This window comes from Artemia sp. Qi Xiang Cuo, chromosome 12 (assembly GCF_049724085.1).
Source record: "Artemia sp. Qi Xiang Cuo chromosome 12, ASM4972408v1, whole genome shotgun sequence".
Classification (NCBI taxonomy): Eukaryota; Metazoa; Arthropoda; class Branchiopoda; order Anostraca; family Artemiidae; genus Artemia; species Artemia sp. Qi Xiang Cuo.
Genome location: NC_142805.1, coordinates 45,275,620 through 45,301,454, shown reverse-complemented (window position 1 = coordinate 45,301,454; position 25,835 = coordinate 45,275,620). Strand labels below are relative to the sequence as shown.

Here is a 25,835-nt window from a genome sequence, read left to right as displayed (position 1 = left end):
GCATTTGAGATAACCCGTATTTAGCTTCGCGAAACGGCTTTAGAAACGACTGAACAATAGCATGTTTGTTATAGTTAGAACAGATGTATTCTATAGAAACAGCATTTTTCTGCAAGTTTCACGCTGTATACTGAAGGACTGCCCCCCCCTCCATCACCTCAACTGCACGTTTCCTGATATTTCTACTGGCTGCGTTGAGGTTCCTCACGGTTCCATACTTGTCATGGTACCCTCTTCTTGTTAGAATTCTACTTCTGGAAGAAAGATTTGCACTTCAAACTGATTCAAACTGATGCAATGAAATTATTTTCTTAGGCACCTCAGTTTCTTCGACCAGTTTGTGGCAAAACTGAGTCTATAAGATTCTGCCACAACGCCTGACAATTTAACCACAGTTCTACCGAATACTGGTTTCGGTTGGCAAAATTATAGAGCAGTAGGTATAATCTGCAGTCTCTCTCACAAAAAGAAAGTAGAGTGTAGAACTTGCTGTAGTTTAGTCAATTTCGGTCACAAACTCAAGGTTCTATCCCCCCCCTTGCAAATTATCGTCTTATTTTGACAGCTTTGATACATGCCTCTATTGAAATACCCTTCCAAAGACGATTATCTCTGTCCGATTTGTTTGGACCTGAACGATTCTAATTATTTCACTAGAATCAATTAATCTTTTTCCCTTTATTCGAGCAAAATTTATACAACAAGTGGTACAAGCAGACATCTGGAAAATGGACAAGAAAAAATAGCAAAATAAATAGTTAGGTCACACAGACTTTTTTTTTATCATATTAAAATACCACTTTAAGGGTATATTCAGAATAAAGAAATGGGTCTTGAGACAACTACCTCATTGTTTTTTAACAATAACATGTTCAATAGATAATCATACATTTTTGGTGACTATGTGAATGCCATAACAATATACTAAAAACAATATGTGAGCAAACAAAAAACTAAACACCATAAACAATCACTAATTCTTTACCCGCAGAATTGTAGATCCTTGGAGATAATAAATAAACCACACTTTCATGACTACCAATAATTTTGAACTCGAAGAAAATATTGAATAGCAATTGAGTTTATAGAACATCTTTTCCAAGATTATTGTTAGGCCCCAGTTGAGGCAGCAGGAAATTCAGTTGTCTACTTGTATGCAGGTTATATCCACAGATGTTATAACATTAGCTAAGAGTTGTTTTACGGCCTCTTGGAGAAAAATCAGATTTTAATTTTTAAGTTTAGAACTTAGAGGCTCAAAGAGCATTAGCCTCTCCTAGAATACGTTTGAGGACCTTCAATGGTATGACGACAGGAAACCCTGAATTTTTATCAAACATGTTAAAAAGAAGACAAACAGGCAAACCTACCTAATTCCACGACTTATTATAAAGAACTTGCGTTTATCATGGGACAGTTTGCTAGTCATCTATGCAAAAGGAAAAGTGACAAGCTAGATAGTTTGAGGACATGTTACACGATGCCAGCCTCCCCTTTTCCCTCGGAAAAACAGAGATGAAACCAAGTATGGCGATCGCATCATAGGATAGAACATGTAACCATGTTTCAACTGAACTTCTAACTCGAAACCGAATTGAAATCAACTTTTGGCGGAGTAAATCTTAGCTTATTCTTAAATTGTTCCACATTTTTTGAAGATATTGCATACGCTTAAAATTTCTAAAATCATAATTGATCTGCGATATCTGTGTAACCTAAATAATAACAAACTTAATAACAGAAGAGAGTATACATGAAGCCCATATATCACGGGCTCATTCATTGGAGACGTGCCTTGATGACTTCAAAATGCAAACCATTCGCTTCAAGACGGTCGATTAGAGATGTGTCAGCAAATGCGGCCCCTGGTGGAAAAACTCCGCCTCTGAAAAAGAATGGAATGGAATATTCAAAATTGAAGTAAGATTGGTTGATTGAATACCTAGCTCCATTGTTGTCCTTCTCTCCCGTGCCTTACCGCCTCTCTGTACTGTTATTCCCTTTTTTCAGACGAGCGGAAGAAAAGAGAGGCGACAGCAGGAATTAATTTCTCTAATAGTGGAGAAACTGCTTAATTTTGGCATAGTCGCTATTGCAGACCCTTTCAAGGAAGAATTCATTTACAATTTTAATTTTTATTGCATTTTATTTTTCAAAACTAACTCACGAGAAAAAAGGCCTTCAGGTATCTGAGCATATCTTTCTAAGCACAGAAGGCAAATGTAGAAAAAAAATTATGTCATAAGTTAAGATTCATGTCAGTGACGTCATATTTATGAATACATTCAAATATGCCTCAGTAGTGGTTGTATCGTTTTCAGTGTCTATGGTGTAGGCAAAATTACATAAGAAACATATAATTGACAAGAACAATCATATGATTGACGTCATATTTATGAGTACATTCAAGAGAATAAATTACATCCCCCCCCCAGAAGTGAGCGTTTCGTTTTATATCTATGACGCATGCAACATTACAAAAAAAACATAGCTCAGTATAAAATACCAAGTGTAATTAGTCTATTTACAAAAGGCGTTTTAAATTGTTTCAGAATGCCTAACCTACGTAACTGTTTATTACAAGTCATTGGGACCCTGCAATGTTCTATGTGTTCCCTAATGAGCCTTCCGTTTTCCCGAGGAAAGAGTAGCAAACAGAGCTTACTCATTAGAGGTTGCTACTTACACCGAGAATCAATATATACAAGCCTACCATATGCCGAATGCTGAGGCCAAGTTTCAAAATTGGCCAAATAGTTGTTTCTTTATGATCTGCCGTATTGATATTCTGACCACTAAAAGGATTTAAATAGTCACAACTGGAAAAAAAAAATTGTATGTTTGCCAAGGTGGTTGTATAGAACCTATTATGACGCCCTGACATCAAGAAGAGGCTCCCATTGTCTGCGGTAAAAAGATAAATGACTATGTAAATCAATATAGACAAGCCTGTCGCGTAGCCATGATGGGACCAAGCCTCGAAATCGGCTGCATAGTTTTTTATTCTTCTTAAAACTGGCAAATTGACATTTCTGATCTCAAAAACGATCTAAATAGGTCATAAAATTAAAAAAGAATTCATATTTTTCCCAGGGCGACTGTATCGAACCTGTGGTGACGTCTTGACATCAAGAAAAGGCTCAAATTGTCTGCAATTACAGGACAAGCGAAAATAAGAATCCATATATAGAAGTCTGCCGAGTGTCGGGCTCAATATGTTTAATATATATATATATATATATATATATATATATATATATATATATATATATATATATATATATATAAACGAGCAATAATTGTATATTTATTTATGTATGTATCTATGTATGTATTTTTTTTCGAAAACAGCTCCATAATTTTCGGGAAAATTGGCATCCTGGGATATTCTAGCCTAGAAAAACGATCTAGATAGGTCAGAAGTTTGAAAAAATTCGTTAAGAGCCTTAATTTTAGGAGAAAAGAAATCTATGTGAATGACGTCATTTTTATATACATCAGCATTGCAATGACGTTGCCACCCTTGTCACACTTATGTGGAAAAATTGAGGACTTTCGTGCAAGGAGAAGTTTATATTAAATTGCTTAAAGAGCAAAACAACTGACAGTTACAAAAATATTTGCATATATTTTGACAAGGGCTTACAACAATTCAAAAACCTTAAAAAAGAAAACCAAAAGTTTGAAGCTTAGTAGAAATCGTTGTTAAAAATCGGACTTGCTGTAATAATCAAATATATTTGAATAGACTGCAGTATGAAAAGAAATTAAAAAGAGCAAAGAGCATAAAACTGGTAATTGCAAAAATATTTATATATGTATTTTACCAGGGGATTACAACAATTCAAAAACCTTAAAAAGAAAACCAAAAGTTTGAAGCTTAGTGGAAATCATTGTTAGAAAAACATCATTACCGAATTTATTTTCTTATCAAACAGTTAGTTTTAACGAACTGTAAGTAAGAAGAGACCCGTCTCAATGGTAGCCGAAATTCTAAAAAACGAAATTTTGGAACCAATATATACATCAAAAGAATCAAAATTTTATGCTGATTTCAAATATATAAGTTCAATAAAGTTTAGTCTTATCAAAAGTTACGCGCCTGAGAAAATTTGGCTGATTTTTTAAAAAAGGGGGAAAGACACCCTAAAAGTTATAGAACCTTAATGAAAATCACACCATCATATTCAGCGTATCAGAGAACCCTACTGTAGAGGTTTCAAGTTCCTATCTACAAAAATGTGGAATTTTCCATTTTTTGCCAGAAGACAGATCACGGATGCGTGTTTATTTGTTTTTTTGTTTTTTTTCTTTTTCCCAGGGGTGATCGTATCGACCCAGTGGTCCTAGAATATCATGGGAGGGCTCATTGGAACGGAAATTAAAAGTTCTAGTGCCCTTTTCAAGTGACCAAAAAAAATGGAGGGCAACTAGGCCCCCTCCCACACACATTTTTTTCCCAAAGTCACCTGATCAAAATTTTGAGATAGCCATTTTGTTCAGCATGGTCGAAAATATTATAACTATGTCTTTTAGGATGACTTAATCCTTCGAAGCCCCCAGGAGGAGGGCTGAAAGTTATGAACTTTACCCAATGTTAACATATAGTATTGGTTATTGGGACCCGGCTCAATGGTAACCGAAACTCTAGAAAACGGTATTTTGATACAAATAGATACATCAAAAGAATCGGATTTTAATGCTGATTTCAAATATATAAGTTTCATCAAGTTTAAAGACCTCCTAAAAGTTATATAACCTGAATGAAAATCACACCATCATATTCCGCGTATCAGAGAACCCTACTGTAGAGGTTTCAAGCTCCTATCTACAAAAATGTGGAATTTTGCATTTTTTGCCAGAAGAAAGATCACGGGTGCGTGTTTATTATTTATTTTTTTCCCAGGGGTGATCGTATCGACCCAGTGGTCCTAGAATATCGTGGGAGGGCTCATTGAAATGGAAATTAAAAGTTCTAGTGCCCTTTTTAAGTGACCCAAAAAAAAATGGAGGGCAACTAGGCCCCCTCCCACGCTCATTGTTTTCCCAAAGTCACTTGATCAAAATTTTGAGATAGCCATTTTGTTCAGCATGTTCGAAAATATTATAAGTATGTCTTTTAGGATGACTTAATCCCCCGAAGTTCCCGGGAGGAGCGCTGAAAGTTATGAACTTTACCCAATGTTAACATATAGTATTGGTTATTGGGAAGTATACAGTACAGACGTTTTCAGGGGAGATTTTTCCTGGTAGTGTGGGGGGGGGGTCGGGCAGAGACGTACGCAGGGGGGGGGGGCATCCTGCCCCCCCCCCCCGAAATCTCGCGATTTTTTTCATTTTCCCATAATTTTCTGATTTTTCTCACAGAATAATGGGTTTGAAGGATTTGGCCCCCCCGAAACAAATTCCTGTGTACGTGCCTGGGGTCGGGGGTTATGTAGGAGGATCTTTCCATAAAGGAAGTTTTCATGGGGGAAGGGACATTGCTATGAAGGGGACGCCGGACATCCCAGCATTATTTAAAAAACGATCAGAAATTAAATATAAAGAAACAAGTTTTTCAACTGCAACAGCAGCAACACCGAAACTTTAAACGAACAGAAAATATTACATATATGATTGGGTTCACCCCCTAGTCAATAACTCACTCTTTAAGCCAGAGATTTTTTAGTACTTTCATAAGAGCTATCTATTCTAATTAACGGCGGTTGTGATTAAGGGGTCATTTTTAAAGAATTGGAACAAAATTTGGACTTTCGCTTAAAGAGCAATGTATTGACTAGGGGGCGAGCCCCCTAATATATGTATTAAAAATATACTAATAGAGAAGTTCGTTACGTAAGTTGATTCGTAAGCTACATGTATTTATTACACATAAAAACGTTCGTAAATAAAATTAAAAAAGTTTCGAGAAAGCCATTTAACCAAATAAAAGTAAATTAAAATGAAAATTTTGTTTTAGTTATTCATGTAATGTGAGCCAAGATCAAAACCTGTATTTATTCAAAAACGTTCAAAAATTAAATAAAAAAACAAGTTTTTTTAACTGAAAGTAAGGAGCGACATTAAAACTTAAAAACGAACAGAAATTATTCCGTATATGAAAGGGGCTGTCCCCTCCTCAACGCCTTGCTCTTTACGCTAAAGTTTGACTTTCTCACAACTCTATTTTTTTTAAACAATAAAAAACTTTAGCGTAAAGAGCAAGGCGTTGAGGAGGGGACAGCCCCTTTCATATACGGAATAATTTCTGTTCGTTTTAATGTCGCTCCTTACTTTCAGTTAAAAAAAACTTGTTTTTTTATTTAATAAGTATAAGCAATGTCTTTTTAAGACATGAAAAAAAAATGAAAATTTTAAGTTCAGTTCAGAATCGCTAAAGTTATTACGTAAACTGCAAAAATATTTACGTGCCTGAGCAATAATTTTAATTTTTAATTCAAACTGCAAAAATGATTGAAAATTTTGAAGTTAGTTTGTTTTTTGTTAGATAAAATCCACTCGCTACGTGATTAGGTTTACAGGTTTGAACGCAACCAGCTGTATAATGTTAGCAGGAAGGCCCGAAAAACGAAAATTTGCAATTATTACAAATGATGATTTGATATTTTGACAAGGGAATACAAATAATTCAAAAACCTTAAAAATGAAAGCCAAAAGTTTCAAGCTTAGTACATATCGCTAGAAACCGGGGAAGCTTCAATAATCAAATATTTTTGAAAACATTGCAGTATGAAAAGAGGTTAAATTACGTAAAGAGCAAAAAGCTGGTAATTGCAAAAATATTTGTATATATTTTAACAAGAGATTACAACAATTCAAAAACCTTAAAGAAGAAAACGTTTTTGAACACAACCAGTTATATAATGTCAGTAGGAAGGTCCAAAAAACGAAAATTTGCAATTATTACATATGATGATTCTCTATTGTGACGAGAAATTACAAAACAATCAAAAACCTTAAAAAAGAAAATAAAAAGTTTGAAGCTTAATAGGTATCGTTGTTAGAAATCGGACTAGCTTCAATAATCAAATATCTTTGAAAAGACGCAATATTACTGGTTACAGTTTGAGTAATACCTTTTACGCTAAGGTCGGAATAAAACTGGTAGAAAAAATGCACAATTAACTCTAAAATATTGACCTGGGAGTAGAAAGACCAATAGATGGTCCAATAAAATCTCTGTTTTTGTATTTTCTCAGCTAAATTGCTTTTATTTTGATTTAATTTATGCAACAATTTATATTAATCATTACAAGGTCAATACAAGTAGCCATTGATTTGTAGTCATCATAAGGATCCAGCCAGTCATAGACTTGCGATAAAAAAGAAAAAAAAGGCAGTATCATATATTTCTTACCCATTTGGCATTTTTTCTTTCTCTTCAAGGACCGTAATTGCACTTTGAAGCGCAGTAATCGAGCATGTGTAATAACCAGGTTCTGGACCAAATACCTACAAAAAAGGAAAATAATTATTATCACAGCTTCGTCTGCAACTGTAACAAACTCGTTGCGGCGATGGAGTCGACACAAAACCCTACTAATCTAAATTATCCACAACACCTAGCTTTGTCACAGTCTCGATGGTTCGTTTTAGGCTGGTGAGGCTAAAATAAACACGAAAATCAAACAAAAAAAAAAAACAACTCAGCATTTGCCCTACATATTTCACAAATGACTTCTGATCTATAACACAGTTTGTATTCTTGGGTTTCTAATCTTGTTCATTAAAACTGCAAATTTTCGGCAAGGTAGTCAAAAATAAAAACACAGTAACTACTTATTTCACAAATGGTTTAATATTCACGAAAGTTTGTATCCAAGGGGTTTGATTTTATTGCTTACAAATATGAGGCTTAAACTACAATATGAGGATCCTAAGCCAAAAATATAGTGTGGGTTTATAATTTTTTACAAAGTAACCAAATTGTACCATAATCTGTGTCGAATGATTACCAAGCTTGCCAATTTCAAGGGATTCAAAAATTTCAGTTTTTGAAAGACCCTTGGGTGAAATGGCCCTGGATGGAACTTTTGGAAAATTTCGTACGGTACCTTGTCCTACCAATCAGTGAGGGTGTGAGGAGTAAAAATGCGTGGTTGAGCAGTATAGAATTTTAGGTAAAACATACACATTTAACTGAAAGGGAAGCCCCTCAAGGGAAAATTGTAGCAAAAAATACATTTTGTTCGTTTTCTTAATCTCCTTTCCTTTGGGATCTTTTTTGAAGAGTCTTCCTTGGTAGTGTCAAGGTGTAAACCATTGTTTTTTCCCATCCCGAAAGCCACCACCCGATTTCATATCATATCAACCTAAAACTGGCCATACTCATCCCTCGAAAGAAAGGAGGCAGTCGCCCACCACTTGCCACCACTTGCCAACCATCTGCAGCAAGCGGCACTTGATCTTTAGGACCAGTAAAAGCAAGAGGACGTCTTTCTCTCAGTTCAGTTCAGTTCAGTTTATTTAACATCAAAACACATTTAACAAATATGCCAATACCCGCCCCAAGAAAGATACCAAAAAGCCCTTGCGACTGGGCGGGTACATACAACTCATTTACTAATTAATGATTAACTATAAACAAAAAAAAAACTTAATAATAATAATAATAAAAAAACAAAAAAAAATCAATCTCTCATCAATTCATTTAATAATAATAATAAAGATAAATAATAATAATAATAAAAAAGAAAAAAAAAAAAAAACTATGAACCTTGACCTAACAAATATTTTTTCAATTTATCTCTCACCTCAGATTGCTTCCTAAGGGATCTTTACTTTTCCTTAAACCATGGACGGCGCTTCATCTGTCCGCAGATTGACTCCAAGGCATGATTTTGGCAGACATTACTTGCTTCAGGCCATCCAATCGCGGCAACACTTTCTGCAAAATACCCTGCCTTGTGTTCAGACAATTGGTAGGATAGCCAATGTGACTGAAATTGGCAGTAGTAGGCCATATTTGTGCCTAGTACTGTCAGGGCCACCAAGAGAAGGTTGTCTCCGCTACCCCTCCCAAAGAAAAAGCAATTACATATGAGCAAGGTAAAAAAAAGATATACAGTCGACTCTCGCTAACTCGAAATTCTCGGGACCACGATTTTTCTTCGAAATTGCTAGGTTTTATTGGGGAGGTATTTGAAGTACAAAGCTGTTTCATCGGCGTTAAAAGGGGATAGTCCTTCAAAATATCTTTTAAGAAGCGCTTCCAGTCATCACAAACATTACTATCTACAGATACACTCTCACCACAAACTATCTTAAATGTAATATTGTGCCACTTTTCAAGGTTCTCGAGTTAGACGTTACCGACCTTAAAATATCATGTCCTGGAGACTTGGCGAAGTGAAATGAGCCCCCAAGGGAAGTTTTTTTTCTACATTGTCTGGACCAATTACTCATGCACTCTTCTGTATGTCGATAAACTCTTCCTCCTACACTTGATGTTACCATCATTGGCTCGCTTTTTGATTTCTGTACGTTTTTCTCTGTTTTTAATAGTCGAACGTGTACTGAATGGGATGTTGTACTTAGCAGTTATGTCTTTCCTCTCTTGCGTTCCTTCATACACCATCTTAATTATCTCCATCTTCTCACCAGCCTTCAATGTTTTTGCTTGTCTCTTCACACCCATTTTCACTCGAATACGGTAAGCACAATCGTCACACTATCGATGTAAACAACGCACACTCTGCAATGAAGTACAATACTCAATGCTGTGACAATACTGACATGGGGATGTGATTCATCGACTCGTTGCAACCTGCACATCGAGTTTTCGACTAAAAAAGGTCCGAGATACACAGGTAAACTTCGACTTATGAATGTAAAGTGAAAATTAAATTCAACTTCTTTATTGAATTTCCAGTTATAGAGGTAATTTTCGGGTCACTTCGACTCATAGAGGTAAAATATAACTGCTAAATTATTTCGAATTAAGCATAGTTTTTTCTTCGACATACAGGTTTTTCCACGGGGACTGAAAATTATTCGAGATATCGAGGATTTTAAGTTTTCAAGAGTTGACCGTACTAGTAAAACAGCTTCCCAGCCTCTAAAAACATTGATAGAAAATTGACTGACAGCCAAATGATGGTGCACATCAGTAGTAAAAAAGTAAAATATAAAGAAAAAACAGTGAATTTACATGACTCGAACAAGAAGACGAAAAAATGGGATTGTAGTTCCCTTCTACTAGGAAAGAGGAAAACAAGTAATAGTATTTTCCAGGCGAAGTAACTGGTTTTACTTCTAAGAGTGACTGTTTTAAGTTTTTGTGGCGTGTCTGAACTTATAATTAAGTCCAATTCCCAATCATGCTAAGCTAGACATTTATGTCCAGGCATAGTCATTATCTGCCAACCCTCATGTAATTGCAAGAAGATAACGCATTAGCGAGTCCAAAAAATCGTAGAAGAAGAAGATCTAGCAAATCATAAATTTCTTCCTCCTTTATAGGCAGCCCTGACTGTTATAAAGTGATGAAGGGCTGGGCAATCGAACGTGTAAACGAGAGTATAAAGCATATGCTATGCCTTTATAAGATACAACGTTTTATTTATTTCACTATCTGGCTAAAGTATAATTTTTACATACACGATGATATTTTCACACATTCTATCCATTTTATTTCACTATAGAATTTCGAACTTTCCTATGAGCGAAACTCCAACTCTTACCTTCACATCCAGCGTTTTGTCAGGTTTTTCAACATGTTGATCAGTGGGCTCGGCAGCCTTTTCTTGCCAACCACGGCCATGAAAAACCATTTCAAAAGACATGGCATCCATCTCTTCCCTAGTAGGTCCTTGATGAGAAAACGCACCAAGTGAAAAGAATCGTGGATACTAGAAAATATAAAAAAGGTATACAAAAATTCTCACACTGAAAATTGATTAGTTTCATTTTTTATATCGTTAAGCCTTTATTTAAATTTGTATATTTAAGTTCTGCATTGACACTTGAACTTCGTGGTTACAGTAGTAGCTGTCATCTAGTAGAGAGCAAACCAAGGTACGTAGCGGCCAAAATAACAATAATAAAAAATAAAAAATTTAAGAAACTGTCCAGTGACAAATATTTCCCATGTAAAACTAGTTTGAAAAAAAAAATCCATTCAGATCCAAGGGAACACTGGTTTGTAATTACGAGAAGGACATTTTTTAACTTTAGAGAGCCTGAAAACCCTAAAAAAATTGTGTCCAACTGAAACAAAAGTTTATTGCTGAAATTGCCATTGCCAAAACCAACTAGAGGATTATACCCCCCCCCCCTGAATAACAAGGAAAATCACGCTTTTGCATGAGTAGCACTAGTACGATTAGTACCAATACATGACATCATTTTTATACAATCCTGAAAAAGGCTTATGCCAGCTTTGCCTCTCAGTCAGACTATCTGTCTTGGCTTATTTTTCAATTAGTCAGGGCTTTATGGCAACTTAATTTTATTAAAATGTATCTTTTTCCTTCAAAGAAGGAAGCAAATCAAGCTTGAAACGAACAAAAATCACTACAAACAACAGTTTGGGAATCCTTCTCTCACTGTATAAGTCTAAAACCTACTGCATCATGGCGCTTTACTGAAAACGAATTGTATTACAAATTTTTTCTTTTTTACTTAATATTGAAAATAAACATTGAAATTACAGTAAAATTTTGAATTGATGAGCTTTCAGCAATTAATATCATTACACATCAAATATTCAGTTTAATTTATTAGTTCTTTCTAAAATTGTTAGAGACCCCTAAAATTGTCCTCTTTCTTAACTCTAAAAACCTAAAGCCAACTGCATCATTGGCGCTTCACTGAAAAAGAACTATATTACAAATAACAAAAGAGCAGGAAACAGGAAAAAAGGTAAAAAAGGAAAAGGAAGAAGCGGAAAAGATCCTCCAGAACACCCAGCCTTTTATATTTCCCCTCCCTGTGTGTCTTCAAGCTCCTCCATAAGAACTATCTTCTATAACCCTATCCTCTAAAGGAGAGGGGTTGTGTGCACTTATGACAGCACATAATTCCAGAAACTATTGGTTTGTGCGATTAAATTCCAGTTTTTAAATTTCTAGCATCCACAATTAACTGAGCAATAAACCAAGCTATAAAACCTCATTTTTTTTTTTCGGCCATTCTATGTCCCACTGTCCACAGTCAAGCAATTAAGACATTGTGTTAGAAGTTACCAATTTAAGTTTCTACTCAAAGTAAGGTTTTTCCAGCACGTTTTTGTCTTTAGTATGACTATATTTTACCTTTTCAAGCAAAGATCTTCCAAATCGAAAACTCGCAAGAAGTCCAAAAATAGCTGCTACAAATATGGTTCCAATAGTAGTCAGGATCGATTCTTGAGCGACATAGGCCAACATCTGAATTGGCCTTTGTCGTTTATTTTCAAAGAAGTGGCGCTGCGAACGATTTACAACTGATCTGTCGGATCCTGGGAATGGCAAACAATATTTCTTCACAAGAGGGCTGTAGTGGATAACAGACCTGAAATAGTCGTAACTTAAAATTATTTATCTTTATGACCACTTAGTGAACCTCCAAGTAAACCCAACACATACAGCGTTTTAAACTCTTCGGCTGGCTTTAATCTTATTTCGGATACGTCACAATTGCTAGATTACTTAATAAAACAGAGTAAACCATATTCTTTTTTCCTGCTTGAATAATGTAAGATAACCTTTATCCGGGTTGCAGCAGTAGCTAGCAACCTAGTAAGAGACGATCACGCACCATAGTAAAAAATGAAATAGGTCATAACTCCTAAAACTAGAATCAGTTCAAAAAACGAAGTTAACTGATAGAATCACCCTATCCGAACCCCCTATATAGGAAAGTTATGTTTTTTTGGCCTTAAACCAGCGGAAAATTTATTGGATTGAAAATATAAAATAGTGGTTGAAACATCGACAGTCTGCATATACGGCATCTTTTTTCTTTTCCTCAGATAGCAGGGCACTGGAAAATCGTAGAGAGCTGTTTAATGGCTCATTTTAAAGGAAACTGATGGGGTTAAAAACATTTTGTAATGAAAAAAATGTATTTTCAAGGTCAAGATTGATGAATGATGTCATAATCGCAGGTATTTAATCGTCATAATAGAGAGCTGTGTAATGGCTTATTTTAAGGGAGCTTGAATTTACAATAGATTCGAGCCTATTTATGAGTTCAAAACTTCACAAGTCGCTGACTGGAAACTGGTCTTCTCCGTTATTCATCAAGAGAAGTAGAAATGTGGTAGAAACAAAATAGCTGTGGCGTTTCAGAACCCTTGCATAATAGTTGAAGTATCTATTATATATGTATTCTTAACATAAATAATTATCAAAATTAGTATTTTTTTTTTCATCGAGCATTACTGCATACAAAACTTCAAATACTGTATAACAAATAAAAACTTTGAATATAAGTTTGAACTTAGAAGCTTAATTTTTTCATAATGCCCTTTGCCTATATCTGTTTTGTCACCTTTAAAACAGTTGAAATGGGCGACTTTGATATTGATTTATTTTTGATCTTTTAAATTCCCAAAAAGCCTTCCTTGTACTAAAAACAAGTTTTTAATAACAATTTAAAAAAAAAAAATACATTTTAAAGCTTTTTTGGCTTCTTTATAGAATATATGTCATGTAGGCTATGGCTGAACTGCTGCTTTTTTTATTGCTTTTGGCTGCTCTTTTGGATATTATTCATTTTTTCTTTTGGGGATTCATTCCAAATTATAAATTCATAAATACCTAATATCAGCTAAATTATAAACTGCATCTAAAAGGAGTAAATTCATCAAATTGAAAAATACATGATGAACACTTCACACGAGAACACTTCAATTACAAAAAACACTTAATGGTTTATTCGGTATGAAGAAAAATGAAGTGCCAGCTATTTTCTTAGGCAAAAAATGAAAAGCTCATCCGTTTTAGATGTAATTAAATGAAATAACATGCAGACTGAATTAGCTCCAGGAAGATATTGAGATTTCCTTCCTAGTTCGTCAGTGTTAATCCAAGCAAAATGTTAGGAGACTTGGTATCAGTTATTGAGTTTAAGCTTTGATTTCCAAATGCTCACAAAAATTACCAAACTTAAGAAAGTCGCAACAATAAGTCGCCTGGGGTCAAAATGCTCAAAGACTCCTCTTTGATCCCCACCCAGGCTCAAAGCTTCTGGTATGGTCATATCCATGGGAATATCCAAAGAGTTTCTTTTTAAAATATCGTTTAGACGTAGTTAAGGGCATTTAGCCTTTATCGATTTTCTTCAAAGCTTTGAAAAAAGTGTTAAAATATTCCAAATTTTACATTTGTTATATTTGTGCAAACTTTTGGTCATCATTTGGGGGGTGATCGAATTTTTAAACCACTGTAGATACGTAAGAACGTTGCAACATCTAGTTCCCTGAGGTCATAAGACTGTCAAAGACTCCTCCTTGAACCTAACAAATTGAAAGCTTTTAGTATGACCTGGCCTTTTAATGTAACTTGGGCACTGGACAAAGGGCGCCATTGTCACTCGAGCGCAACGTTAGGTGGGGATGTCAATTCGTTTTAGTGTGAATCTGCCTGGTACTTATGAATGAATGTTTTCAAAGTAAACTCGTTTCATCAATAACAAAAAACAGGTTGGACGCACGTGTCCCTTTCCCATTGGACGATAAAACTATACAAGTGCTGTATCAAGTATAACTCACGAAAATTTTGTTAATTTTTGTCAACTTTTCAACTTTTTGGCATCCCTGCTTTCAATAAAATAAAAATAAATGTACTATCACTTAAATGTAATAGCTCCCAATCCCCCCCCCTCTGGATACCATCTTGATAGGATACCGTCTCTGCTTTAAATAAAAAAAAATAATTAACTTATTGGCATCCCTGCTTTCAAAAAAAAAGAATTCGAGGTATTATCATTTAAATATGATAGCTCCCTACCCCCCCCCTCTGGATACCACCTTGATAGGATGCCGTCTCTTCTTTAAATTAAAAAAAAATTAAATTTCTGGCATCCCTGTTTTCAATAAAAAAATTTCGAGATATTACCATTTAAATGTAATACCTCCTCCCCCCTCTGGATTCCGCCTTGATAGGATACCCTCTCAGCTTTACATTAAAAAAATAATTTATTTAATAATTAACTAGGTCACTATATGGTTCAAAGAAACACGTAAAATAACGTTAAACAGCTTAGTGTTCCTTGAGAAAAAAATTGAGGGTATGAGTAAAGGGGTACAAATACAACAACAAAAATGTCGAAATCATTCAGATTTACCTCAAATTATTGGAAAACTGAGTCATAGATTCGCCGTGGCATTCAATAAGATCCAAAGAATCTAATCAAAAGGGAGAACACACAAAAGCGAAATTAGGCCAGTAGCCTATGAGAAATTGCAAAATACCCAAGACAATGAACAAGTCCCAATGTGTGGCCCTCGGTCTATCAAAATATTTCAATGGTTTCTCAGGGAATTTGATATCATTTTCTTTCGTCTCCACTTTAAATGAAAAAATAATTATCTTTTTGACATCCCAGGTTTCAATAATAGAATGAGGAATTATCAATTAAAAACGATAGCCCCCTACCCCCCCCCCCCAATAGGCAATAATTTACAATTTTTTATGAATCATATTTTTGGGGTAACTTCCGTTTCAATCTTTAATTCTACAACCTTGTACATAGCTTAGTCTATAGCTAAATTTTGTCTCAATAGAAGGTTTTTGTTGTTGTTTTTTGTTGGTAACATTTTTTCAGAAAGAAGATTGTATTTTCTTTAATCTATCAGGCGTTCAACAATCGAGTATTAAACATTAAGAAAATCTTATCCTAAAACAGCAAAAGAAAAAAAAATTCTGCAAACTTATAATTCAGATGTAGAAACAATCCGTCGGCTATCAATTTCAAAATCTAACTGAAGGCTGATGCTGTATAGTAGTGAATGCGTTCTGCAATTCTATTCAACATGAAAATAAAATTCTTGACTACAAATAGCAATCGGGAAACTGCATTCGAAATGATCTTAACTCATTTCATAAAGACAAATACTTCTTTGGTCAACATATGAAGAACTGTGTATAGTGCAATATTTGCAATTGCATATTGCATCTGTCTGGTTTTTATGCAAAGTAACAAAAGAGACGAAAACTAACGAGCAAGAGAGTAGTGAAGAATTATGGTATGCAAAGTAATACTTGGCAGGGAAATTCACTGGTGATAAATCGCTATTTTTTTTAGGGTAACGCATAGATTTTCGGGGAAATACCCGAAAATTTGGGGATAGTGCAGGCCCTGCTTGATTTCTAATCAGGAAAATCGAAACACTAAACCACACGAGAAAGAAAAGCTCCGACTTTGCGGTTGACGCAATAAAGAATTGCCGCAAAATTAACTTAAAGTCAGCCGAACGCCGCCGCTTCTGCCGGTTGCGGTGCGCCTGCGGCGTAACGACACTTCGGCGGCGGTCGATCGGGCCTCTCGTCGGCGGCGTTAGGTCCATCCACCGGCGTGGCGCCGGGGTCTACCTGAGGGCATATAAGGTTTTTATAGAAAACGTTGTCGCAGAAACTTCAAAAAGGCTCATTCGATTGGAAATTCAAAGGGCTGGTGCCCTTTTCAATAGTCGAAAGTGATTGGAGGGCAACTAACCCCCCTCCCAGCCCCATCCTTTCCCCAAACACATCCAATCACAATTTTGAGATAGCCATTTTGTTCAACGTAGTTGAAAGTTCTGGAAATTAGATCTTTGAGGATGACAACCCCCACAGCCCTCAGGGCAATGTTAAGTTATGCCCTAGGGGCATATAAGGTTTTTATAGAAAGCGTTGTCGAAGAAACTTCAAAAAGGGCTCATTCGATTGGAAATTGAAATGGCTAGTGCTCTTTTTAATAGTCGAAAGTGATTGGAAGGCAACTAACACCCCATCCTCGCCCACCATTTCCCCAAACACATTCAACAAAATTTTTAAATAGCCATTTTGTCCAAAGCAATTGAAAGTTCTGGAAATTATACCTTTGAGCAGGACACTCCCCCCACAGTCTTTGGGGCAAGGGTTCAAGGGTTATAAGTTATGCCCTAGGGGCATATAAGGTTTTATTGAAATCTTTGTCGTAGAAACTTGAAAAGGACTCATTCGATTGGAAATTCAAAGGGCTAGTGCCCTTTTTAATAGTCGAAAGTGATTTGAGGGAAACTAACCCCCCTCTCACGCCCACCTTTTCCCAAACACATCCAATCGAAATTTTTAGATAGCCATTTAATTGAACGTAGTCGAAAGTTTTGGAAATTAGGTCTTTAAGGATGACAACCCCCTCCCCCCACAGCCCTCAGGGCAAGCGTTGTAAGTTATGCCCTGGGGGCATATAAAGTTTGTATAGGAAGCGATGTTGTAGGAACTTCAAAAAGGACTTATTCAACTGGAAATTGAAAGGGCTAGTGCCCTTTTAATAGTCGAAAGTGATTGAAGGGCAAGTAACCCCTCTCTCAAGCCCACCATTTCCCCAAACCCATCCAATCAACATTTTGAGATATCTATTTTGTTCAACGTAGTTGAAAGTTCTGGAAATTAGGTATTTTAGGATGATAACCCCTCAGAGCCCTCAGTGCAAGGGTTGTGAGTTATGCCCTGGGGCATATAAGGTTTATATAGAAAGTTGTTGTAGAAATTTCAAAAAGGGCTCATTTGGTTGGAAATTGAAAGGGCTAGTGTCTTTTTTAATAGTCGAAAGTGAGTGGAGAGTAATTAACCCCTCTCTCACGCCCACTATTTCCCCAAACACATTCAATCAAAGTTTAGAGGCACCCATTTTACTCAACGTAGTTGAGTTCAGGAAATTATGTATTTGAGTATGACAAACCCCCCAGAGCCCCCAGGGCAAAGGTTGTAAGTTATGCCCTGGGGGCATATAAGGTTTTTTATAGATAGCGTTGTCGTAAAAACTAAAAAAGGGGCTCATTCAATTGGAAATTGAGAGGGCTAGTACCCTTTTTAATAGTCGAAAATGATTGGAGGTTAAGAAACCCCTACTCACGCCCACCATTCCCCCAGACAAATCCAATCTAAGTTTTCAGATAGCCATTTTGTTCAACGTAGTAGAAAATTCTTGAAATTAGGTTTTTGAGGATGACAACTCCCCCCCCCCCAAGCCCTCAGGGCAATGGTTGTAAGTTATGCCTTGGGGGCATATAACGTCTTTATTGAAAGAGTTGTCGTAGAAACTTCAAAAAGGTTCATTTGATTGAAAATTTAAAGGGCTAGTGCCTTTTTTAGTAGTTGAAAGTGATTGGAGAACAACTAACGCCCCTCTCACATCCACCATTTTCCCAAACACTTCCAATCAAAATTTTGAGATAACCATTTTGTTTAACGTAGTTGAAAGTTCTAGAAATTAGGTCTTTGAGGATGACAACTCCCCTCACAGCCCTTAGGGTAAGGGTTGTAATTTATGCCCTGGGGGCATACAAGGTGTTTATAGAAAACGTTGTCGTAGAAACTCAAAACGGGCTCATTCGATTGGAAATCGAAAGGCCTAGAGCCCTTTTAAATAATCGAAAGTGATTAGAAGCCTTGACATTTTTATAGTAAAGATCGTTATGGGTACAATATATATTTTTTTTTTTTTTTTTTTTTTTTTTTTTAGACCGGATCACTTCGTATCGAAGAGGTTGTCGTAGGAACTTCGAAAAGGGCTCATTCGATTGAAAGTAGAAAGGGCTGATGCCCTTTTTAACAGTCAAAATCGATTGGAGGGCAACTAATCCCCCTCCCACGCCCATCCTCCCATTTGCCCATTATGTTTAAAAACTAAATGTTGCCTTAAGATTAAATAAAAATGTATAATGATAATGCTAACTCCTAATAAGGCATCTCAGCACTATCCCAAGATTAACTGAGGGTATTATGTTCAAACTTTCGGGGCTATTTCTGTTCTTAAAACTTAACCAAATCAAAATAGCACAAGTGTATCCAAGCTATCAAAAACAGTAAACAGATTTTTCTGCGAACGGTATCAAGTTTTTCATTTCAGGTCAACTAGAGGAGGTATGAAACTAAATTAAACAGTACTATTTGTGTCCAGATTTTTAAAGGATGTATGTTATTAAAAATTGCTGAAAATTTTTCTCCAGCATACAAATAGCAGGTCCAACTATGGTATAAAGTCTTAAAAAAACGAAAATATTTAAAGTATTATTTTCTTTTTCCCTGTAAAGACTAAGTCAATATAAACGAACAGAAATTAATTAAAAAAACTTTTTCCACAAAATAAGTTTTTCAAAGAAAAGTAAAGAACTCCATTAAACCAAAAATGAGCAAAACTAAAATCAAATAATCTACCAAGCGTGAAACTACCACAAATCAGCGTCGATATATAAATGAAACACAAAACGAAAATAAATAACAATAAATAACCGAGTCTAACTCAAAACGAGTAGAAATTAACAAGAGTAGGGCTCAAAACCCCCATGCCTTCCCAAGGCCAGAACAATATTTATACTTTAGTCTAAAAACATAAATGTTTTTACTTTCATAAATATGATCAATGAAACAATATTAAAATTTTGACTGCTAATTATCAGTATGTGCATATTAAACTGACAATTCACATTCATTTGTATTTTTTTTTTCAGTAAAGTGCAAATTATGGAGCTCAATCGAAGCTGAGAGGTCACGAAATCATCTCCAGCAGCAGGAAAACTAATCAAATACATACTTGTTTCTAAGGAAGAGTATTGTGAGGAATACTAATGAGCTTATTTTTATCTAACTAAAGGGGTATGTTATAGAAAAACCCTGACCTTGACTTTCGTACCTAAAATAAGATTAGGTGTAATTAAATCCACAAACATAGAGAGGTTTGTTAAAGAAAAACATGACTAAGATTCTTCAAAAATAACATGACATAACTCAGGCATGCACAGGGAGCTCCCAAGCCCTAATCTTTAGGAATTTTTCAACAACCTCCAATAATTTTTAATATAATTCATGAATTTTTTCTACCTCGCCGATTTTCCCCACTCGTCCCTCTTTTTTTCAGATTAAATTCATGCAAATATGCTCATTTAGTAAATGTAGCAAACTAGTTCAAATGAAACATAATACCCTATAAACTCTACCTATCGCAAAGTACCCATGAGAATCGATTGTAGAAGGGAATTGGAAACAGTATGGGTCTTCGATAAGCTGTAACGGCAACGAAGAAGAGAAAATATTTATATTCGAGAGATTTAAGACCCTTTCTAGGAAAATTTCTTGAAGTCATAACTCTTAATTCAGACTAATTCTATTTTACTTTTATACTAGATTCTTACTAGACTATATCTAGATTCTTAATTCTATTTTACTTTTATCAGTTGCTACACTCTTTCTTCATAAATTTATCGTTCACACGTTATCGTGTTACCGTTATCACAAGTTTAACGTTATCATAAGTTTAGCGTCCACAAGTTTATTTATCGTTTCTTTCTCGAAAAATTTACAGAAATTTTATATGAAAAATGTGAAATATTGAGAGTATTTACCCCCCCCCCACCCTCTCTATCTGATTTCCATGTGATCCTATTCTTACAACAGTTCAAAGTAGGCTAATTTATAAAATTGGCAAAATTATCGTAACAATTAGCAAAATCAATAGTCGCCTTGTCTTCAGCTTTGGCTTAAACTCGGGAAGCCTTTCTGGGTATAACTTCCTTCTCAGAGGCTTCAGCTCATTTGCGTGAGCAAAACCATAAATAGCTGACTGCCAAGTAGCGTAGTGGAATGATGATCCTTTTGGTGCGTGGGAACTCAAGTACACTTCAACGGAATTCAACTCCCCTTTGAAGAAAATCTAAATATTAGGTAATGTAAAAGCAAAAGTTGAACGCAAAAGGAAAATTTATCAGAATCTTAGTTAGCAGTACAATATTATCGATCTTTAAGTTAAAATTCGTTAAATGACTTTTGGACAAGGTGTACATATAACGTAAACTATTCAGTATTACCGACCTTAAAACTAAAATTCGTAAACCTGAAAATAACACTTTTGAAGGATGTCAAGTATTACCGATTGTCACGACCTTCAGCTTCATGTCATCTCTGCAAGTTTTAGGCATGTTTAATGGCTTTGATTTTCAGAAAAAGGCGAAACTATTACTACAATTCTGTTATATACATCTCCCAGATTACATTTAAAAATTGAATTTTTCTTTTTTAGGCTGACAAATACGTACAGAAGTTCCCTAGGAGAAAGTATAAGAAAAAACATTGCTTTGGCTCAGTGAATAAATAGATCTAAAACTTATGAACCAAATGATATAGGTATCTTGTTTCTTATGGTGCAAGTTACAGCGGCGGGCATGTCGTAAAATTCCATGTTTCGCAAGGAACATCAATCTTAAGAGTTGACAGAAATATACACGTATATCCTATTATTAAGAAATAAAAGGGCGTAATTTATGTAAATATGACAAAGTCCGTTCTTGAAATAGCAATTCTTTTTAAAATACCGAATTCGATTAGCTAGACAAGTGTACCCATTTGTACATCAATCCTTTACTTGGAAAAATCTCTTGATTCCCTTCTAAAAGTTTTAATTGTGTCTCTGTGCTATAATCTCTAAAAAAAATAACGATAAACTGATCTTAAACCTTTTGTCTAAGAGACACTTGGACAAGAAAAGACATTTTATTTGGTCTGAGTTTCATTGCTAATCCATTTTCGTAATCTTTTTTTGTCAAATCTTAAACCACCAAATAAAAATAAAAAAAACCCTCAAAATGACAGCCAAAAATATATACAAAATAGAAAACTTCCTAATCATGACATTACAAAAATATAATTTGGCTATTTTTGCACAACACTACTAAAATATTATTTCAAATATCCGTACTTTGGAATACCATAATGCATCAGAGCTTAACCACGTTTAGTAACGGAGTAAGCAGTTGCAGCTCTACCACTAGATTTAAAGGATTCATTAGATACTAAAAACGTGTAACTGATAATTTTTATGGTGTGAAAAAAGCATGTAATTCTCTAAACCATTATTTTGACTAAGTTACAAAATTCAAGTGTAAGAGCCAAATATCCGACTGTCCTTCAGTCTTACCTTGCATTATAATTGGGTCAACGGTTTGAACTTATTAAGCCCATGATACTTTTTTTTTCAAGAGTCGGCACTGGTCCCCATATTTTTTTAATTTATAGCCATGAAATCACCAAGTTATTTAAAAAATAATATGTCTGTTTCCTTTAGGCATGTGCGCAGGTGTATTTTATAGCGTTATGTATATTTCATAAATAAAATAAAATATCTATCTATCTTACGAGAAGATTGCTGCAAACCAAGGAAAGCATGATAGATACTCTCTGACCAAACCCTATCCCGCCTTCTGAGATCACTCTATTCAGGTATTTTCCCTATTTTTAAGATTAGTGATTGGACTGAGATTTGAATAAAACATTTTTAATTTTATAATTTCTTCTTTATCTTCTATCGTGGGTAAAAAATCACTTTGTTTTGAATAATTTTCGTGTTTCTGACATGGTTTGAAATTTAAACAAAAAGCATAGGAAAATTTCAGGTACAACTAGTACACTTCTATCCTGCCACCATTTTCTACTGGATTTTTTGTTGATTATGCGTTTTTTTTCTTTTTTTTAGAGTAATATAATTTCATTTACAATATCAGTTATTTACCTTCAAATTTCTTGCTTAAATAGACCACACCCATATCAGCAGGAATGGAATCAAATCCACATGCTCCAATGACATAAATCTCCTTTTCTTTTGCAATTGCATTATATTCAAGCTGCATTCTTTCAAGATACTACAATAAAGAAGACCCTATTTAATAATAAATATATAAAGAAAACATCAACAGTTTTGAGCAATCTACTTCTAAAAATCTTTTCCATTCAAAAAGCTGATCATTATTATTCACAAGCAAACACTGAGAACTTTTCTCAAAAACCCTATATTGTTTATTATACTATTATATTTTGCAGGACACAAAATTCATTACGTTTTCAAAATACCTCCATACAGAGAATTCCCCCTAAGATTAAGCTACATCCCTTCCAAACATTTTCTATGGGTTTAATATTTAAGGAAATGCGATTGATTTAGTCAAAAATTACAAAACAGCCTTGAAAATAAACGAATTATGACAACATTTTATGCTCCATCATCTAATTTTTTTTTATCTTATTGTCTATATTACGGACGGCACTTTCAAGCCAACCAGCTAAATCATCTCCAATGCTCTTGGCAAATAGATTCCAGGCACTCTGGATTTTTCTGTCTTGTAGTCACAGTTTGATTTAAGATAAATATGTCTTGCTTGACAAAAAATGTGTCCAAAAATCAACCCCCCCCCTGCCCTAAGATTGTTCCCTCCTCCTAAAGAATTTGAAAAACAGTCCTTTTATCTAATTCTGTAGATAACAAAAAATTGTTTTCTAAGGAATAAAATACATATTTTTGAATTTTAAAGCAATTTCAATTTTCGATTGAAATATTCATTTTGTTAGCTAAACAATTTTGGACTTGATTTATTCGGGTAATTTGTTAACAAAAACATTTAATAAATTATTATCACATTTAAATCAGATTCCAGTTTTGAAATCTACATATAATATTTGATAAATTAGTACGTAACAGGATAGAGACAGTATCCGAGTAGTCATCGCCATCTATTTAAAACAGAGGATGTAAACTAAAAACTCTTGATTCTTAGGGGATGACTATAGGAGAATCGTCCCATTTAATGGGATTAAGTTTCCTCAATTAGTTTTCCTAGTCGAAGTTTCCCTCGGATGCTTGTTTTAGTCTGTTGTGCCTAAATCCATTCCCATTAAAATCAAAACAAACATTTAATGAACGGAAAGTTTTTTTCCGTCCAATAAATGTTTGGCTTGATTCTCTAGGGAATGAATTTGGGCAGAACAGAAAAAAAAAAAAAAAAAAAAAAGTATCGGTCCATCTTTTCCGTACATTAAATGATTGATTTGATTTTGAAGAGAATGAATTTGGACACAACAGAATAAAATAAGCGTCCGAGGGAAACTTTGATTCGGAAGGCCAATGGAGCATACTCAGTTCCATCAAATGGAATTATTCTTCTCAATTCATTCCCTGAGAATCAAGTTTCCAGTTGACACATTTTATATTAATAGATGATACTGACATCAGATACTTTCTTATTCTGTTACCCCTAAATTATTCAAGAATTACATGTTGATTTCAAAAACTGGAATCGGAATTAATTGCAGGATAATTTATTAAAAGTTTTTATTAACAATTTACCTGAATAAATCCAGCTCAAAATTGTTTAACTCCCAAAGTAAATATCTGAACAGAAAACTGCTTTAAAAATGAAAAGGATACGAAAACTCGTTAGAAAATAGAAAAATAACAATTCCAGGAATTTTTTTTTCAAATTTTGCCTCAGCAAATATCACTCTATTTCCCAGGGCTAAATCTATGTGCAGAAGTGGTATTAACATTGTTAACACTGCCTTATTGTTATTTATCTTTCTTTGCAATATTCGTGTTTTATTTCACTTCCAATTATCTGAACTTATTTTCACAGTGGCAAAAATGGAAATTGAGAAGTAAAAAACTTACTTTTTTTGTTTAATATATGATTTTGGTTTCCCATACCTAGCAATATTTAAGAGGCTATATCATTCATAAAAAGTGGGCAGATTATTCAGGAGAGGGGTGTAGGCTAGTTAGTGCCTTTTTATAAAAGAGCTTTGGACATAGTGAATAATGGACAAGCCCAGCAAGCCAGTTTCACCGTCCTAAGAAATGACAAACATAGGAGAAGATATGCACTAATTTTCAACATATGGCATGGCATAATTGACATCAATCAAGGCAAACAAAGAAAATTGTTATCTTCACAGTCTCATGTCCTATTGAACATAGTACGTGCTAAAACAGGACAATGTATGTGAGTGGAGGGAGCCAAGAGCCAACTATTTGTCTAATTTTACTATAGTTATACCTTTTGCTGTTAAATTCTTCAATATCCACTAGTTTATCTATTTACTGTAGGCTAAGGTGTTTCTTGCCAAAAATATGATTGGCTTCAGTTTAATATTACTGAAATCGAAAAAATTGGTATGGAATAAAAAAGTCTATGTTGCCAGAAATTAATATTATAAATGACTCTCGAAAAATCCACTCATAAGTGGGGAGTAGAAGAGAGCCCTCTTCCTAACGTGAGAAGGCTCCCACCCCCAGGAAAAAAATTGAAAAAAAGAAAGAAAAACACTTAAAGCATATATTCTAACATCTTTATAATAGCCACCAGAGATGCAGTTTTTGGTGCCTTTTTTACATACAATTTTTAGAACAATGCTATAGTGTTCTATCTCTAGAATCGTTAACAACGGACCTGATTTTGTAGTATCTGATAAATAGGAATCTCCTGACTGAGATGATATTCTTTGTTGAAAACATATCCTTTGTCTGTCCAAATTTTAGTTCCATAGTTTCTGATCATATTTTTGTTTTTAAGGAAGAGCCCAAAAGTACAAATTTAGATTTCTTTTTTTTAAATTTCTTTACGAAAGAGTAAATTAGGACTGTGTTACACTCCCTAAAAAAGCTTTTAAATCTTGAATTTTTGATTTTGGACCAACTAGATATCACAAACGGTTTTGTTTTGCACGACCAGAATATAGTAAACAAAGAACAAAAGAAAAGAATCTTGGAGGAAATTTTCTTTTGTTGCAACTAATATAAATTACAAAAAAGCAAAAATTCCTTATAGCTCTCCGGTTATATAGCCCTAAAAAAGTTAAATATACACATTCAAATATATTCCCATCTTCAAGACTGCTCACATA

General features: G+C 34.6%; 1 protein-coding gene across 1 annotated transcript in view; it reads right to left on the bottom strand.

The window, feature by feature from the left end:
* Positions 1-658: 658 nt before the first annotated feature.
* LOC148946173 (saccharopine dehydrogenase-like oxidoreductase) overlaps positions 659-25,835 on the bottom strand; it is a 61,388-nt gene continuing 36,211 nt past the window's right edge. Inside the window, exons 3-8 of the mRNA XM_089098249.1 lie at positions 22,675-22,804; positions 20,633-20,810; positions 12,258-12,495; positions 10,686-10,853; positions 7,361-7,455; positions 659-1,885 (exon numbers count right to left, since the gene is read on the bottom strand). Coding sequence (XP_088954375.1) covers positions 1,780-1,885; positions 7,361-7,455; positions 10,686-10,853; positions 12,258-12,495; positions 20,633-20,810; positions 22,675-22,804 — 915 coding nt within the window. The 3' untranslated portion in view covers positions 659-1,779. The remainder of the gene's footprint in view (positions 1,886-7,360; positions 7,456-10,685; positions 10,854-12,257; positions 12,496-20,632; positions 20,811-22,674; positions 22,805-25,835) is intronic.